Source organism: Brachionichthys hirsutus, unplaced genomic scaffold (assembly GCF_040956055.1).
Source record: "Brachionichthys hirsutus isolate HB-005 unplaced genomic scaffold, CSIRO-AGI_Bhir_v1 contig_465, whole genome shotgun sequence".
Lineage (NCBI taxonomy): Eukaryota > Metazoa > Chordata > Actinopteri > Lophiiformes > Brachionichthyidae > Brachionichthys > Brachionichthys hirsutus.
Window position 1 is genome coordinate 54,887 of NW_027180594.1, and position 17,838 is coordinate 72,724.

The 17,838-nt window shown below is 44.3% G+C and overlaps 2 protein-coding genes across 2 annotated transcripts; one reads left to right on the forward strand and one right to left on the reverse strand.

Annotated features, from left to right (window-relative positions):
- The first annotated feature begins 158 nt into the window (after window positions 1-158).
- LOC137916086 (zinc finger FYVE domain-containing protein 9-like) lies at window positions 159-8,501 on the forward strand. The gene is made up of 14 exons (XM_068759209.1): window positions 159-222; window positions 1,556-2,346; window positions 2,976-3,087; window positions 3,807-3,929; window positions 4,219-4,374; window positions 4,581-4,805; window positions 4,891-4,973; window positions 5,062-5,166; window positions 5,269-5,419; window positions 5,852-5,932; window positions 6,156-6,318; window positions 6,952-7,057; window positions 7,130-7,309; window positions 7,944-8,501. The coding sequence occupies exons 1-14, from the start codon at window positions 159-161 to the stop codon at window positions 8,103-8,105; spliced, it is 2,502 nt and encodes an 833-aa protein (XP_068615310.1). The 3' UTR covers window positions 8,106-8,501.
- A 1,703-nt stretch (window positions 8,502-10,204) lies between these two features.
- Window positions 10,205-14,866, reverse strand: LOC137916080 (very long chain fatty acid elongase 1-like). The gene is made up of 8 exons (XM_068759200.1): window positions 14,825-14,866; window positions 12,592-12,694; window positions 12,325-12,515; window positions 11,828-11,908; window positions 11,661-11,717; window positions 11,471-11,576; window positions 11,111-11,247; window positions 10,205-10,915 (listed from the first exon to the last, which is right to left on the reverse strand). Exons 2-8 carry the CDS (start codon window positions 12,668-12,670, stop codon window positions 10,595-10,597), a joined length of 972 nt encoding a protein of 323 aa, XP_068615301.1. The 5' UTR covers window positions 12,671-12,694; window positions 14,825-14,866; the 3' UTR covers window positions 10,205-10,594.
- Between the last annotated feature and the right edge of the window lie 2,972 nt (window positions 14,867-17,838).

A 17,838-nucleotide genomic window follows, 5' to 3' on the forward strand; every position in this document is an offset into this window, starting at 1 on the left:
AGCTGCAGAGGGAGGAGGAGGGGGTGGGGGTGTGTGTGTGGGGGGGGGGGGGGGGGGGGGGTGGCAGAGAAGGCAGATCGCCCCTTCCCTCCGCCTGTGAGGGAGCCGCAGCTGCTCGGATCCGCCTTGGTCGGGATGCAAATGTCAAAGGAGAGAAAATGCTGAAGTTCTTCTCTGCGCGGGATGACGAGCACGAAAGCCTCCTGGGAGCTTTAACGGAAGGTACGAGCAGCGCAGTGGGGGCGCGCCATTCATGGCTGCGCGTTACTGGAACGATGATGCAACAACGAGTTGCCTTCAGAAAACAGCTGGTTTAGCTTTTTGGCATCGCGCCCTTGTTGCGCATCGTCCGTGCGCGCGTGGAGGTCGTGCATTTCTATCACGGAGACGGGCTTGCGGCGTCCGCAGCGGCACCGGACGGGATGAGGGGTGAATGTCGCATTGTCGGCGGCTGCGAGCGGATTCAACATTTTTGCGCGTGTGACGTCATGCGTCGCTCCGGTCAGCTGGATCGCTTCGCTTTGGACGCGCCGCCGTTTCCTCTGTCGGTATTTCTGTCGCCCCAACAGGAGGGATCGACGCGCCTTTCTGCTCCAGGGTGTGACGGAGCTGCAGCGCTGCTTCTCTCTGCCGGAGCCCGTTTCGTTATTCTTGTTTTTTTACGTGGCAAACCGTAAATCGACCTGGAGTGGCGCAGCCCCGACCTCTGCGTCACGGCCGTTCATCAATCATTCCAGCTCAGCCACGCATGATCTTGGAATGCGTGCGCGTCATTTACATGAGTGGGGTTGTATAACTAAACCTTGTGAAGGATGTTTAATGTCTTCTATTTTGGAAAAACTCCATTTATTTTAGACTGGCCTTCATCTGCAGCATCTCAACCTGGGAGCCAATGAAATTATAGCCACTTATTGGAACTGTTTGATCATCCGGGGAACCGATATCTATGTGAGACCACCCTTTATCCGCAAATAATAATAATAATAATTAAAAGCTCCTCTTCTGCGATTAGTTCGGCTTCATCTCTCAAGAGGCACCCAAAGCTGCCTTTAATGATGATTAAAGAACTATGAGCTTATAGGAAATCAAATATAGCATGTTGCTACATGGCCCTGCAGCAGCTACTAAATGGTGATCAAAGACATGTGAGAATCCCCGGGCAAGGAGGAACCGGCGTCCCATCGTGCCTTCATCGTGTTCACACAGAACATCAGCGCAGAAGACAAGCAACCATTCATATGCAGGCAGGTCAGAGTCACCGGGTCATATTCCATGCATGGTGTTGGGCTGTGGGAGGGGGTTCACACGGATGAGTCCGCAGGTCCTCGAGGAATTTGCCACCACTGTGCATTCACCATTCACTATTACCGCATCTGCTTACTGCAGCCTGGTGCCGTTTCCTCGCATATTTTTTGCAGGTTTTCCATAATTCAACAGGTTTCTTTTATGCTGTTGCGTTGGTGTGAGTGAGCGCCTTTATTCCATCTCGTACGATGATGCACCTCTGTTTCCTCTCAATGAAACAGAGACATTATGCGATTGTGTATCTCAACAGATGAGGGAGACCATTCATCTTTTCAGGACACAAAGAACCACTGGCTGAACAGACCCTGCCTGCTGGTGCTAAAAGATGGAGACGTACCAAAACCAGGACTCGGCTGCAGTCAAATGCGACCAGAAACTCTGTCCAAGGTCTCTTCAGACACGTCCATCAGAAGCGGCATTGAGAAATGTGAGCAGAAATCCTCTGAAAATCCTGCCAAACCCGCCTCGCCCTCCCAGATGGAGGAGGGCGACTGCACTGTGACAAACATCTCCACGTGGAGCGAAAGCTGCTTCAGGGAGCCTTCCGACTCCTTGGTGCTGAGCCCGGCCGAGGCTGCATGGCCAGAGGAAGAAGGGGAGAAGGAGTCCGAGATGCTTCCATCAAAGGAGGACTCTGTGGTTGAGGAGAAGGAGCTGGAGGAAAGTAGGTTGGAGCAGCAGGAGCAGCTGAGCAGCTCCGAGGCCGCGGCAGCGACCTCTGCTCTCTCACCTGAGGAGATGCGTGGCAGAGAGCTCCAGAGTCGTAAGGAGGCCGGATCAAACGGGGAACGCGTCACAGACGGCGGCAACACTCGCGCAGCGAGAGGAGCGAGAGCAATGGGGCACGGCGAAGCTTCTTCTCTGGATCCTGACAACGAGTCTGAATCGAGCCCAGTTGGGATCCTGTCCAAGGATAGAGCAACTGTCCTCGGGGAAGTGGCTCCAGTGTGGGTCCCTGATTCTCAGGCACAGATCTGCATGAAGTGTGGGGTCAAGTTCACGTTCACCAAGCGCAGGCACCACTGCCGTGCTTGTGGGAAAGTGAGTAAAGCTAGTTGATACTGTGTAGCATTTCTGATGACCCACACCCATCCCTTATTTGTGTGCATGTTTGCATCATCAGGTTTGTTGTGCACTTTGCTCCAATCTGAAGTTCAGACTGGCACATATGGATGGCAAGGAAGGGCGAGTTTGCGTTTCCTGTCATTCGACCCTCATCAAACGTAAGCGCAGAATGTTTCATCTTTGTTAACATCTCTATTTCTGTGTGTTTTCATTGAAAAGCATTCAGGCTTTTCAATGAAAAGCCTGAATGCTTCTGTCTCCCCCCCCCCCCCCCCCCAGGGACACCTCCCAGGGGGAAAAGGAGGGTGTGGTTTGCCGACGAATTCCTTAACAAACAATCGGAATCTGCTCCGACCACACCAGTCAGGGGCCCCGTTCTTTCACCGCTGGTGAGACGAGCTCATGCCGGGCAGGTTAAAAGCCCCGCAGGTTCACCACAGACCAGGAGAGCCCTGCGGCCACACGGGACGAATATCAATGTAGGTTCGCCTAACTCGTAACACAAATGAGCATTTCTGTAATTTAGAGGAGAATGAGGCTAAAATATCCCTGTGATATTAAATCATTTCACTCATCTTCACTCTTTCTTCTTCTTCTCCTTCTAGGAAGCTTGTCGTCCTCGTGGCTGGGGCACCACAGCTTTAGCGAGCAGCTCATCCAACCTCATCCCCGTGGAAGGCCTGCCACCTATCCTCACCTCCACCGGAGTCAAGGGGGGTAAGACTGAATTGGCTGTAAGAGTGAAAGGTTCGGCTAAATCAATCAATTACCAGCATTTTCCTGACCTTCACTATACGTTCTTGGTTCATCTGCCAATTTGTCGGTGTTTCGACACGTTGCACATTCTACCTCGTGCATAACTAGGGCAAGCAAGCACAGTAGGGAGTCGCACACAAGACAAAACGGAGCCAGGTGAAAATGTGACATGATGCTCAAGAGTTGACAAACGCTGACGACAAGGTGAAGTATGGAAATACGAGCACTCGGAGAGCGCAGACCTCCGCCAAGCAGCTCATTCCCCTCCTGATTGGATTTACACCGTCCACATGGTGATCTGGATCATCATCAAAAGGTTCTAAATTGTTCTTGGTATCTTTATACACCAACCATGAAATGTAAAAGTGAATCGGAGTAGATGTGTGCTTGCAACAGATTTTTCCTTTTCAATGTTACAATGTAATATTTTTTCCTGACCTCATTCTGGATCAGATCCAGATGAACTTCGGTGGTGAGACAGAGGCCCCCCACCGCTAGACAGTGGTTCTTAATTTTCACACAGCTGTGAGTTCTATATTTAAATGTGATGATATGAGCTCTTTTATTCGGCTACAGCCGAGGAGGAGCGTGAACAACAGGACAGAAAACGCCCACACTCAGCGGCTGGAGCAGATACTACAGTGTGACATCAGTGTGCTACGTGTGTGTTATTTCTGCAGACTACACCGTGGAGGAGCAGCCCTCTGAGATGCTGCTGATTCAGGAGTTGGAGAGTGGCAGGCCCAAACCTCTGGTGTTTGTCCTCAATGCTAACCTACTCGCTATGGTCAAGCTGGTTAACTGTATGCTTCCTTCTTATTTTCACCATACATGGTAAAATGTGTGAAAGCAACTAATGGTGTTGTGTAGTTCTAATCAAATATGGAGCTGGTGTGATTAGAAATAAGAACATAATCAAAAGGAAAAATACTTTTTCTTCCATCGTGCAAACATTGAAAATAACTGTAATTATATTTACATTAGTTTTTCCATCTGCTCTGTAATTCACATTTCCTGCCAGAAGGAGGCAGAAAACAGAGACATTTATTTGACACATTTTGCTGAGTTTACAGCGTCTCGTTTGTGTGACAGACGTTAACAGGAAGTGCTGGTGTGTAACGTCAAAGGGGATGCATGCTGTGGGCCAAGCGGAAGTGGTGCTGCTGCTGCAGTGCCTGCCCGAAGAGAAAAGCTTCCCGAAAGACGTTTTCAGCCACTTCCTCCAGTTGTACTGGGACTCCCTCACAGGTCAGCGCACGCACACACACACACACACACACACGCACACACACACACACACAGTGAGACAGCTCCATGCAGCAGTGGTAGTGATGTGTCTTTATGGAGTTCTGCGTTCTCTGCAGGGATCCATTATGGAAACAAAGCTCTGATTGCCGTACCCTCAAAGTGTTTTTCTATGAACATTGCATGTCGTTTCCTGTGTGTTTCTGCAGGAAAGGTTGTGAAGCATCTGTCACTTTCCTTGTTCGGTGGTAGTTTCCTGGGCAGTGAGGAGCATGCAGGCTTCTTGTACGTTCGCTCCACTCACCAGTCCCTGCAGGGCCTACCTCTGCCAAACCAGCCCTACCTCTTCGGCCTTCTGATCCACAGAGCAGAGGTGGGGTGGGCCAAAGCCTTTCCCTTGCGTCTCATGCTGCGACTTGGAGCCGAATATAGATGTAGGCAAGCCCCCCCCCCATACATCTTGTTTGTGCATCTATATTGAATTTCTTCTTTTAATTGCTTTTTCTTTCTTTCTTTCAGTTTACCCGTGCCCCCTGTACAGCGTGCGTCTTAGGAAGCCTTTGTTTGGAGGAATTGGTCACACCATCATGAGACTGCTCATTGTAATTATGACAATTATTGGTTTGGTGTTGCAATTCCAACCGAGCTTTCCATATTTGACGTTCAGCTTCCGCTCCCGTCCTGTTCCAGGACTTTAGGAATTACCGCTACAGCCTGCCAACGGTGCCGGGGCTCACTGTGGATCTAGAGGCTCAGAAGACTTGCATAAAGATACCAATCACTGGCTACAATGAGGTAACGCTATGCCTTTAAGTATATCTCACAGTGGCAATGCTAATATTTATACAGTCTAATCAATAGTCACCCTTCCTTCTCTGTGCACATGTCTAATGGCAGCTAATGAAGGCTCTTAATAAGTCCAATGAGCACGTGCTGGCCATTGGGGCGTGCTTCAACGAGGCTGCAGACTCCCACCTCATCTGCGTACAAGGAGGCGACGGACAATACCAGACCCAGGCCATCAGTATCCACAACCAGCCGCGCAAAGGTGGGCTTGCAACGGGATGCTATACCAGGGACGTCACATGTTAACAGTCTGGACTTTGTGTTACGCAATGAAGTGCTATGGACGATCGGAAGTTTGATTCGCTACAAGGAAAGGAAGTGCGACTTGATGACAATGCATACATCGATATACACAGACAAACAATAAATTGTACACTTGCTTTATAAAAAATGCATTGTTACAGGTACATGTGCAAATTCATGATGTGAATGATGATCTAAATCTGCTCTGAAGTACAGTACATCACAGAAAATCGGATAAATGAGTTGCTCAAAACAATAATGGGTTTGTTTTCCCTTATTAAACACCAGATGACATGACCTTTTTTTATTGTCTCTGTAAAGAATGGAAAAATGAGACTAGGGCTGAATCCAGTGTTTGTTTCTTTCTCTTTTCTTCTTCTTCTTCTTGCAGTCACAGGATCCTGTTTTTTCATTTTCAGCAGTGCACTAAAAACATCTGCAGGGTGTCTCGCCAAATCCAGCATTGTAGAAGGTAGGATGTTCAATCAAAGGGAGGTGAATTTACCTCAAGGTTTTTATTTGGTTTGAGAAGTGTATGTTTCAAAACTGGTTCATGCAGAACGTGTTGATCTTTGTGTGTGTCTGCGTACATTTTAGATGTGTTGATGTGCGTGTCTGTGCGTATATGTGTGTGTGTCCCATCTTTTTCTTGTCTGGTTGTGTGTTTCTCCTGTATTGCTGCCCCCTCTCTCCAGATGGGCTAATGGTGCAGATCACCATGGAAACGATGGCGGAAATCCGTCAGTCACTAAGGGAGATGAAAGATTACACAGTCACCTGTGGACAGCTCGACCAGTCAGAGAGCCAGGAGCTTGTTTGTGTACAGTGGGTGGAGCAGAAATGCATTGCGAATAAAGGGTGAGTACGTGCTTGATGTTTATGGAGCGGCCTCCGAATGGCGCCTTTGTGTTTAGTAAAAAAACAAATTTAGATGAAAATAAGACTAGAAAGGCACTCAGAGAGCGCAGACCTCCGCCAAGCAGCTCAATCCCCTCCTACTTGGATTTACACTGTCCACATGGTGATCTGGATCATCACCATAAGGTTAGAAATTTGGTGGTGAGATTGAGGTCCCCACCCTACACGACTGTGTCAAATCCCATAAATATCGGTCAATAATCAACAGAGATATTGAGGAACACATTCTGAAGCTCCATTGACTGCAATGATACCGGAAATTTCAAAGTGATCCATAATTCAGGATCTTTCCTGGATCATCTGCAAAATGTAATCATCTGTTCCTGGTAACATTCCCAACATTTTCTGAAGATTTCATCAAGATCCTTCCAGAACCTTTTGAGTTATCTCGCTAACAGAAGGACAGACAGACAAATCCGTTGAATCAGTGAGTGACACAGGGCCTCATTTGAACCTGCAGCAGCGACAACATACACAATGCGGTGCATAGAGTAGAGTTTGTGTTTTGTTTAATTGTGGTGCTGTAGCATTGGGGATAAGAAAAACTGAACTGCATGGGCTCCTTCCCTCCAGAGTTATAAGCCCCATCGATGGGAAATCCATGGAGTCCATCAGCAGTACGAAGATGTTCCAGAAGTCCGAATACAAAGAAAATGGGAAGATCATCCGCTGGACAGAAGTATATATTGATCTGCTTGATCTGCTCTCCTGCTTGAAGCTGCTTTTACACTTATGTGCATGTTTTGTCAAGGTATTCTTCCTGCAGAAAGGAGATCATCTCGAAGGAGGAGCCAGCGACACCGCTGAACACAACCGGTTAACGGAACGGATCGCCCGAGCCTTCTGCCTGGCCCTGTGTCCTCACCTCAGACTATTAAAGGAGGATGGGATGGCCAAACTGGGGCTGCGTGTCTCTTTTGACTCTCAGAAGGTCAGAAAGGATGTTTGGTATCGATGATCTAAGTCACAACAGCAAATAACACAGAAATATGACATTTTGACATCTCCATTCTATGTTATAGAGGCAAGAGCATTCGTAGGAACTAGAAAACAAAGAGCCAAGCCACAACTGAGCTCATTAAGTGATAACATTAAGTCTCTCTTTAAAAGAGATATTTGATCATAATGGGACATTCGGTTGCTGGTTAATGAAGGAAAAACAAAAATCAATTGCCTGTGAATAATCGAAGTTGAGCTTCGGAAAGTACTTATTTCTTTGTAAAGACATGAAATCAAGCCATTAAAGTTTTCACGTGCTTCAGTCTGTTGGTTAGCATGAAAACGATCTTTCTTCTGTAGTTGCATAACCTTTTTTTTAACAGCAGTCCTTCAATATTTATCATTTTAGCAGTAAAATGTTATATAGTCTTCGCTTCTCACACAATGATTCCTAAAAGTTTACATTCACCAAATATATAAGTAATAATCTCTTCAGGGTGGAAACATAATTGGTCACACTTTGAAGCTGAGAAGATATGACTCATAAAAACACAAGGCTGTGAAGATCCTAAACCACCGGGTGTGAACACATCAAAAGTAATTGTTGGCTTGTTTTGTCATTTCAGGAGGGCTTTGCGGCCGGGAGTAACGGACAGCCCCTCCCTGATCAGTACCTCAACGCTCTGGACCGAGTGATGACTCCCGTCATGAACAGCAGGGGCCACAGGAGGGGCAGTGAGCCCATGGTAATGGAGCTGATCTTTTACATTCTGGAGATCACTACTTAGCGTCCACGCTAAAGAGAGGATGAAAGCATCCTCTCTTTTGACCTTGACTACAAAGTCTGCCACGTCTGGCACTTCTTGTTATTGCAACCGTTGGTTTCAGACGACATCATGATCTGCATCCGTCTCATCCGCTCGAGTAGAGAGAAGGGGTCTGGCTCCTTAGTGGTCTTCTGATCTAACCCCACCCTGCAGCAAGACAATCTGGGTATGCATGAAACCTAGGGTGGACTATAAGGATTAGTGTACTGTACTGTACAGTTATAGCAGCCTCATAGCTTGATATTCATGTCACAATGTTTGTTACCATTTGCCATATGGAGAATACCTTTGACGTGGAAGCTGGGGGTCAGCCCACAACCTTAAGGCAAAGAGAAACACGATGACTTGGAATGCTAGATGTGCACTGAATGAATGCTTCAATGATGTTTTCAAATCAAATGTAATCTCAGCTTGGAATAAAACGTGCAACAATGATGGAGTCACTGCCATTCATCCAACTCGCTATGTTCAACACTAAGGGCATTTACTTGACCCAAGTTATGCCCATTCTTAAGAGAATTTTACACAATACACACTCCTCAAAAAAAAAAAACATTTACAGTATAACACCTACTACTGTTGTACTTCCGGCTTGTCCCGTGAGGGGTCGCCACAGCAAATCAACGCTCTCCACTTCACCCTGTCCTTTGCATCGTCCTCCCCAAAACCAGCCGCTCTCATGTCCTCCCTCACTACGTCCATGTATCTCCTCCTGGGTCGATCTCGAGCCTTGTCACAATTGAGAGGGGCAGAACTGCAGTACAACCAACAACTGCGATCTGCTAAGAACATGTGTGACAGATGCATTTTACATAAACAAATGTCTGCACACCAGCCATCCACATTTGGTCCCCGGACCTTGAGTTTGGCACGTTTGCTCTAGGACACAGTCCAGTATAAATTGAATTGATATAAACACTATGAATATGTCTCTATTGTCCAGACTTTTTTGACACTTGGCCTTTCACATCATAAGTTTTTATATTTCTGTTTTCTCTTTAAGATAAATTAATTCTAATAATTAAATAATTCTGAAGTTTGGTCTGATGGTGGTGCCAGAGAACAGACCAAGGCTTCTTTATCAAAGGGTTATTTATTTATTCATGACTCTAGTAATATGTAATTGTAGCTGGATAAAAGGATCCCTAGATATCGAACATTGATCAGATCCTTCCACTACAACGCCGAGTTTAGGATGTGCCGTGATTGACAGCGAAAAGAGCCGACACACACAAATAGAATAAAAGCATATAGTGACCTTACAAAAGTAACATAGCTTCCACAAACAAGGTCTGCTATAGCCTAAGGTGCCAGGCTCAATACATATTTCTTCATTGGTCTGAATTCATTCAGATAGAGACTAATCACCTCGTCCTGAATTATTCCGATATCATTTTCCTTTGTAAATCTTACACATTTCTAGCATTCACATTTGGGAAAAGTTGAACTTTTATATGCCTAAACGTTTAAGCTCACATACTGTACCACTGAAACCGTTTTAAATGTACAATTTTATTTTTAATGATTCTCAATTCTTTCATTCGAATCAATAATCGATATTTAAACTATGCTGAACTGGCTTTGTGGAGGAGAATCAAGTTAAAAGAAGGGAGACTACACAGAATAAGTGTCTTATTTAGCAAGTGCGCTTTATGAAACAGTCCACTGATGAGCAGTCAGTCAATTTTCAAGTGGAGTTAGTTGTATATTAGCATATGTTACAGCCGTAAGTTAAACGCTGCAGTAAGCGTAAAGCTGGCTTCTCTCGCAATGACAACCCTGATAACTGAAGCGTGCGGACGTAGATCTGGTTTGCAGGATGGCTTCTATCTGAGCCCTAAACACAAGTAGAATGGGGCTCTTGTCTACCTCCTACTAGCTCCACATACTCAGGATTGTCAAGACCAGAGGCACAAGCAAGCCTTCATTTTTGTTGCAACCCAGCGCGCGGTCAGAGATCCGACAGTCTTCAAGAATAATTGAGAAACCCTCCAGCACATTAAACACACTATATATATGCCCTTATTCTGGAAAATGAACAGATACAAAAGGATGTCAGAATTTATATTTATTATTATACGTAATAAATACGTAATGCAACTAAATATGTAAAGCATACCAATATGATGTTATTTTGGTATTTTAAAACCATTCACACAAAGTATTCATGTTTGATAGAAACTGTACAATCATCTTTCCACAGTAAGCTGGGGTGAAGGCAAGTGAGGTGCAAAACTGAAAGGTGGTTGCAGCTACATCCGTGAAGATAAATTAAAGCATCTTCTCTTCATATATTGTGTTTCATAACTGGTTACCCAACTCAAACAAAACCAACCAATTACAGAAGCCCAACTGTGGAGGTCATTGACAATGTAAATTATTATTATTTTTTTTAAAGGCATTGCATATAAAATGTAAAACAAAAAAACAAAATTCACATCTGGATTTTTCTAGTTTCTCTTCAACTTTTCACTTGAACTGCCACCATTCTCCTGGTGATGAAAGCTATTTCTGGCTTCGTGTTTGAGGTTGCTCTCGTTCCCATTGCGTTTGCAGTCAGCGTGGGGAGTGATGCCATTCTGAACATGGTTAACGTCTTGTTTTGGCAAACGCTTTCCCTTCACATAAGCTTGGATCCAGAAATTGGAGAAGAGCACAAAGAAGAAGGTCCCATACATCCAGACAAGGTGGATGATCATGGGGAACTGGTAGTCGCAGCGGTCCATGAAGTAATACTGGGTAGCATGGAGAGATATCAGGATGAACTGGAACTAGTGGAAGAAATCAGGGGTTAGCCAGACACTAGATGTATAGAAACAGAACGATGTCTTAGTACCTTCATAGCAGAGACATTTAGGGAAGGACAAAGACGTTAGACACCAAAACCATGATTCTAAATGCATTAAAGCATCATATTGTCTAAAATAGTTGATCAAACAACAAGCATGGTGTCGGGGCGTGTGTACCAGCTGAATGGCAGTCATGTATTTCTTCCACCACAAATACTTCTGGAAGCGTGGTCCAGCAGCGGCAAGGCCATAGTAGAAGTACATGACGACATGGATGGAAGAGTTCACCATAGCATGAAAAGATCCCATTCCACCTGAGGCAACAGTGACAGTAATTAGATGAGGCAAATCCAAATTTGGACCCATTACAAATTGCCTGTTAATCATTTTATGACTAGACTGAATGTTTTTAATCTAAAGACAAAGGCAGTGGGGAGGATGTTTTTGCACAGTTCACCAGGTACACGATTGATTTCCATGCTCAAAACTTCAATCGTTTGTTTCATTTTCAACCCATTTAAGTTAATGTGTACTCACCAGGAGCGTAAGTGACTCCCCACCACCAAGTCCAGGGCATGAAAGAGTGGTGGAAGATGTGAAGGAACGTTATCTGACCATGTTTTTTCCTCAACACAAAGAAGACCTGAATGAGAGAGCATAACAATTTAATTATGCTAAGGGAAGGAAGGGGGCATATTAATTGTCAGACAAACTTGACCGAACTTACTGTGTCCATGAGCTCAATAATCTTCGAGAACCAGAACAACCAGGCCACCCTCACCATCTAATGAAAAGAATAGACTATAATTGACAGGCAACAAGCGCGTAGACAATTACTTGTTTCGTTTCGTTTGAATATTTAGAGGGTGGGGGGGGGGGGGGGGGGGGGCTTACTCTTAGTGCTTGAGGACTGTCGGATGTATCAACCGCATCACATTGCCAGGTATATGTTGTGATCCAACCAGATAACATGAACTGAAAGAAAGGGGGAAAAAAAAGATTACCGTTACTTGCTTGGGAACTCACTTGGACATTGTTCAAAATTACACTTTCTTCACCCCTAAATTCACACTGAAGCTGAATAAACAACAACAATAGCAACAAGATACCTCAGTTGCCTGCATCCTGCATTGACCCCCCCCTTATTAAGAGACTAATATCTGACAAGCATTTCAGATACCTGTGTAAGCAACAGTTATGGACATCTTGTGGTTCAGCAGAATTTTAACAATGACCTCCTTTTGAGCGATCATCAGATTTATATTTCAGGTTGGTAAATGTAATTTACTCCCAACAAGTTGACCATGGTAAGAATTTTATGTATTCTGCACACATCCCTAACAGAAAATGTATTTCAAGACTCGACACGTTTGAAACTTAAACCGTCTTACTTCATAGACGATGAATATCGACAGTGCCACAAGCGTGAAGTTGTAGGCTATCATGGCTTCTTTTAGCAGGAAGGGCTTGCGATTGGCCATTAGTTTAGGTCCAAGGGACAACGTAAAGAACAGGTAGCACAGCAATATTATTGACATGGGAACAGGACTCTGCATGAGTGGATAGTCCTTCAACCGTGGATCTATAAACAGAGAGAGAGAGAACGACATTAGAAACACACAAGACCCATTTTGTATTCAGATGGGCTAATTACCTACCAATTCCAGCCAAGAGGAAGTCATAGATATCCACAGCATGTGAGCCAATCTCCTGAATTCCTTGGAAAACGTTTGCCATCGTGCAATATTGTTGCTCAATTATCTGCAGAAAAGCCAACAAGAAGAGTTTTAATCTTGGCGGAACAGCAATCCTCCCACCGCTCCCCTGAAGAATGGCATGTCTCATTCATTGCTTACTGGTCAAGACCCGTGACCAATAAATGCCTTAAAAAAAGGACAATCATAGTGTAACGTTTAACTCGTAAGCAGGACTAAAATGCAATTACTGGGCCATGCCTGCTCATCTTTGACCATACTGTCACTCCCACTCAAACTCCCAGGATGCTTTGCACTGGCTCTACCCACCCAGTTACTGGGCCTGCTATTAGTGAGGCGCTGCTACAGGAAACACAAGGGACCCTTATCCTACAGTAAAAAAGGAATCTGACTGTAAAGTAAACTGGGAGCAGAAACTGGGGACATTTAAATATCAATATACTACAAAGACAAAGGCAGAACATTCATCAAGGTCCCGGAACCAAAATGTAGTACACACACATTTAATGGAAAATTGTAACTTGAATGAACTGCAAATATGGGATAAAGTATTCCAATAGCAGAGGGTAGAGAGACATGCACACAGGAATGCTGCTGGAGTTCTGCTCTGCATATCTTGTTGACACAGCCTTCTATCAAACAAACTGTAAAATATGAAAGTGGATCCAAGGCGTGGTCTCAGCACCCAGAGTAAGTAATGTACAATAGACAAAGCCTCAGCTTTTCACTGCCTAAGGACTAAAGAACAAAAAATAAGCAAATATGATCTCTTTTTTAATGTGGAGGAAAAACCAGCCGATATAATACAGGTGCCTCTCAGAAACTCTGCAAAGTGAAGGATGTGAGGGATGAGAGAATGTACTTACAATGAAAGTATTTAATTCTGCAACCAACTCAAACACTCAAATATAAAATGCGTATAAATACAACTAAGCCTTTTTGATCTTGGTCCACTCACGTCACCACATTCAAATCCAAAACTGAGTAAGACTGCAGGAAAAATTGATCTCCCGACTTTCATCGAGACTGCCGGGCAGTCTGATCAGGGTAACGCTTTGTTCCACACAGATCAATGTGTGGACTTACTGGTTAATCTCGTAAAGCTTCAGGCGACATTTGATCAGTCCCTTTACATTATAACAAGAGTATCGCGCCTGTGTTGTAGAGTCTGTCGTGTTCTGAGGAAGAATTCTGAACGTTAAACTGATAAGATCATCCAGTTTAGTGATTAGATTAAAGTCATTTTTACAGCTTTGGCGAATTGTCTAGTAGCCAGTCCGTTGACCATGTAACATGGCTTAAATCTGACTTCATTTGTTTGAATTCAAAAAGGTCTTTAAAAAAAGCACACTCTTATTTGAGCAATGTTACATTTGAAACGGTTGAAGGTTCGTATACATCAACCAGATTGTTCCCACCATTGATCACCTTAAAACGCTGAGTAGGATATCTATAACCTAAATCCCACATCAAGATAGATGGCTGCAGAATTATAAAGGGCCATTCCGTGATAAATAGCACAGAACTGACTGTTTTACAACCAACAGTAATCACTGCACCTCCTGCCTGCCTACACCATGATAGTTCTATCAAGCTCCACCGATACAAGGGCAGTTCCTCGCCTCAGAATTTGAAGCCGTAGTATTTTCATATTAGAAGTCATTCCTGGAGGAGGGCAGGAATTTCCTCATAACAGAGGCCGCATACAGAGACCTTTTGTTTGTTTTTACTTAGCCATAGACAACCCACCATCATCTTCTCTGTAGGAACCACGCTAGATCAGTACAGTAGAAACCAGTTGTAATCCCTTCTGTAGGTCCCACCACATCCACTGGGCATCATTAAGAAGGAGGTTCCTGGTTTACATCTGCCATAGCACAATGGAAATAGAAGGCTAACATTTCCTAGGACAGCTACGTCAATGAATCATAGGGATGGGGGAGAGAAAAAAAAAAAAGCTCAGACTCATGAGGTTGAAGTTAATGGAAAAACTTGAGCAGAAGGTGCGAGGCAGTGAAGAACCATTAAACCCAGCACTGGTTACAAACAGGGAAAGTTAAAGAAAATGAAAAGCAAATAGAAATCTTTCCTGCGAAAAAGCAAACCCAAAACCAACATGTGCAGACTCCACGCAGGTTCAGCCACCCTCGACCGCACGCACCACTGAGCAGCCTACCTCGTCGAGACTAGCCGGCGCTTCCTTCAGCTCAAAAGCCAATGTGGCTTCTTTCTGCAGCACAGCAGAAGGCAGGAAGGCTGATAGAGCAGCAGAGACAGAAAAGAAACAGCGCAATGAATGGGAAAGTAAACCGACAGTGTGACTGGTACAGCAGTTTTCCAAATCCCCACCCTCCCTGACTCAGAGTGGATGAATAACTCACTCACAGAAGGAGAGGCAGGGAGGCGGGAGGCAGGGGGGGGGGCTCAGCCAAACAGAGAGCAAAAGGGGCGAGCAGCGCAAGCGAGTGACCTGAAACGGTAAGACGAAGGTGAGACAACCCGTTTAAACCAAAGAAACAGACTTCCTGCTTTGCAGCTGATACCCCAAGAAGACCCTTTTACTCCCCCCCCCCCCACCCCCACCCCCACCCAACCACCACTTGTTGCCCTGTAGGTTTTCCTCCAGAGGTGGGCTGATAATATTATTCACAGGCAGCGGGCAAGAAATCAGTGGAGACTCTGTTATCATGAAGGAGGCTATTGTTACGCCTATATGGCCCTCTACCCGACCAACACCCATTGAGAAAAGCGAGCACTGAATTCTCGCTGTACAGAGACAAAGCAATGGCTGAAATTACATCGTTTTTAAAACACGTCCTCGTTGCTTTCACGGCTAGGATTTTTCCAAGTCCACATGAGACAGAACAGCATCCATTTACACCAATTAAAATCTTACAAGTTCAACGGCAAATTAAAAGCAAAAACAGTCATGTTGAGAAGCTTTGGAAATATACCTCAGGATTCATGTGATTATTTCAAATGTGTCGCTATGATCGCTGTCACACCCAGTCATTACAAAGAAAACGACACATTTAAACAGAAGTACAAAATTCAGAGAGGGTTTCAGCCCTTAGGCGCCGGCAGGCGAAGAGTCGGTGCAAGGAGGACGCGTGGGGGAAACCCTGGGTTCTTCATTTCTGTGACATTTACAAGATGTATTCTAACACGAGAGTTCTTGTGATTAGGTCAAACAAGTAAAACTACTCCACTCAAAATAAAAATACCCTCCCCCCCAAAAAAAATACTCTTACATGCACAATCATGCCCCAACTTGAGCCTTGCAGTCTGAAGCAAAATGCAATTTAAAGCAACTTCTATGACAGTTGCATCTTTTGGTAAAATGTTTGATGATTTGAAAACCTTGAACAGGTAATTGGTGTAAATGCATATTTCAATGATGTGTTGTATTTCATTGCACATGTGAGGGGCTCAACAAACCACTCATCGCTGCTGCAGCTGCTGACAAGGAACAACCAATACAACTATATTTTTGTTCAATCTTTCAAAGAAACTGGCTTACAGCCATCAGAGCAGTCACTAGAATTGACAAAACAATATGCATCTGGATATTTTAGAATCAATCCTTATGTTTGGCGACTAATCAATAAATAGACATGGTGATCAGATCTATTAACCACCCTACGGACATCTGAACTATGTTTCATAGAAACTGTATGAGTGATCAATAACTATATAAATTGCAGTTCCAGTCTATGATCACAGCGTGCACAGCAATAAGGAGGAGTGTCCTGCAATTTCTCACCCTGGTGTGAAGATTCCAACTTCGCTGCCAAGGTCTTGCAATGACTCTCCTGCTCTGAAAAGCCCGATTGAAAAATTGAGGCACCGTCCTCAGTGGTGGATGTAAAGTCCTCATGCCATCACTTTATAAAACAGTAATCAAAGTTGCTTCTTTAAAATCTTCACTCATTAGGAAATCCAGATGTTTAGACAATTAATGAACAGCGTGATTCGTGCTTAAAAACATTCAAGACTTGGACTTAAGGAAAACGTGCAGCCAAATTGCTATCATTAGCTTAGCATGGTTTTTCCTCAGGGTGCAAATCAGCAATACCTGAAATTTTAACATTTGACACCTAAACTAACGCAGCTCTCAGCAGTAACTTGATCTTAGTTGCATGTTGCAGTCATTTGTTATCCAGCTAATGATTTTCCACATGTTGATCATATTGGCATGCCATGATGCAGCTATTGGCCAATCAGCGTCAACAACCATGAATTTCAATGCAAAGATTTTCTTATTTCTCCCAACGCCACCTGATTCGACAAACCAACCCATGCCGCAATATTTTTTTTTTTAGAAAGATCGTCACATTGGCAGAACTATAACATGCTTCCTATGTAGTAGCTTATGCACAGCACGTGCAGGAATGCTGCAGGGCTTGCTTGAACACTGGCATGGTGACAACAAGGGGGGGGGTTATCGCCTCCACCAGCAGGTATTCGAAGGCTATTGGTTTACAAGTTTCATTTTGTTCATTCCTACACAGTTGTAATCACCCACTCAGCTCAGCGGAAGTTTCTATTAACAATAGTTGATACTAAAACATGATTCAAGAGGCATGAGGGGAAGTTGAATTACGGTTTAATGATGACATAATAGCTCAAAAACTCTGACAACATTTACAAAGCAATTTCAGTTCATACTCAGCTTTGATATTCATCCATGATTGCACAAATAGTCTTAGCCACATTATCAGAGAGCTTCGTTCCCAGTATAATTAAACATAACTATGGAAAGTGCTGTGGGTGAAAGTTGAAGCAGGAAAACATTCTTTAAATTAAACAGAAATGTTGGGTAGAAATTAAAAATTAAATCACCTATATTTCCTTTTAATCTTTTTTTAACCTGAATTAGCAGAACGGCCAGAATCTCAAGTGGGCAAAAGGGCCTCATCCTGAGATGCAGCCAAAAGATAGTAATGGTACAGTCAAAGTAATCAGAGACGGCAAAAATGTACATACTATGACTGGAACACAACTACCCTGTCATTTCAGACATATTTTAAACAAGCGATACTTGAAGGTGGGGACAAGATTCCCCCATGCCACTTGCAAAAGAACGCAGTCAAGGGTGTGTCATTGCAGGTGCCACACAGACGGAAGAACAAAGAATGCTCTTCTAGACTCATCAACGGTTATCAACCAGTGAGACCAGCTCGGATTATG

Excerpts from the sequence above, each read along its gene's own strand:
- LOC137916086 (XM_068759209.1), top strand. The coding sequence starts at position 159 with ATGCTGAAGTTCTTCTCTGCGCGGGATGACGAGCACGAAAGCCTCCTG. Across the intron at positions 5,167-5,268 it reads CAATCACTGGCTACAATGAG|CTAATGAAGGCTCTTAATAA; the intron begins GTAACGCTATGC and ends GTCTAATGGCAG. Across the intron at positions 7,058-7,129 it reads AGATCATCCGCTGGACAGAA|GTATTCTTCCTGCAGAAAGG; the intron begins GTATATATTGAT and ends TGTTTTGTCAAG.
- LOC137916080 (XM_068759200.1), bottom strand. The coding sequence starts at position 12,670 with ATGGCAAACGTTTTCCAAGGAATTCAGGAGATTGGCTCACATGCTGTG. Across the intron at positions 11,577-11,660 it reads TTATTGAGCTCATGGACACA|GTCTTCTTTGTGTTGAGGAA; the intron begins GTAAGTTCGGTC and ends TCTCTCATTCAG. Across the intron at positions 11,248-11,470 it reads GGGAGTCACTTACGCTCCTG|GTGGAATGGGATCTTTTCAT; the intron begins GTGAGTACACAT and ends CTGTTGCCTCAG.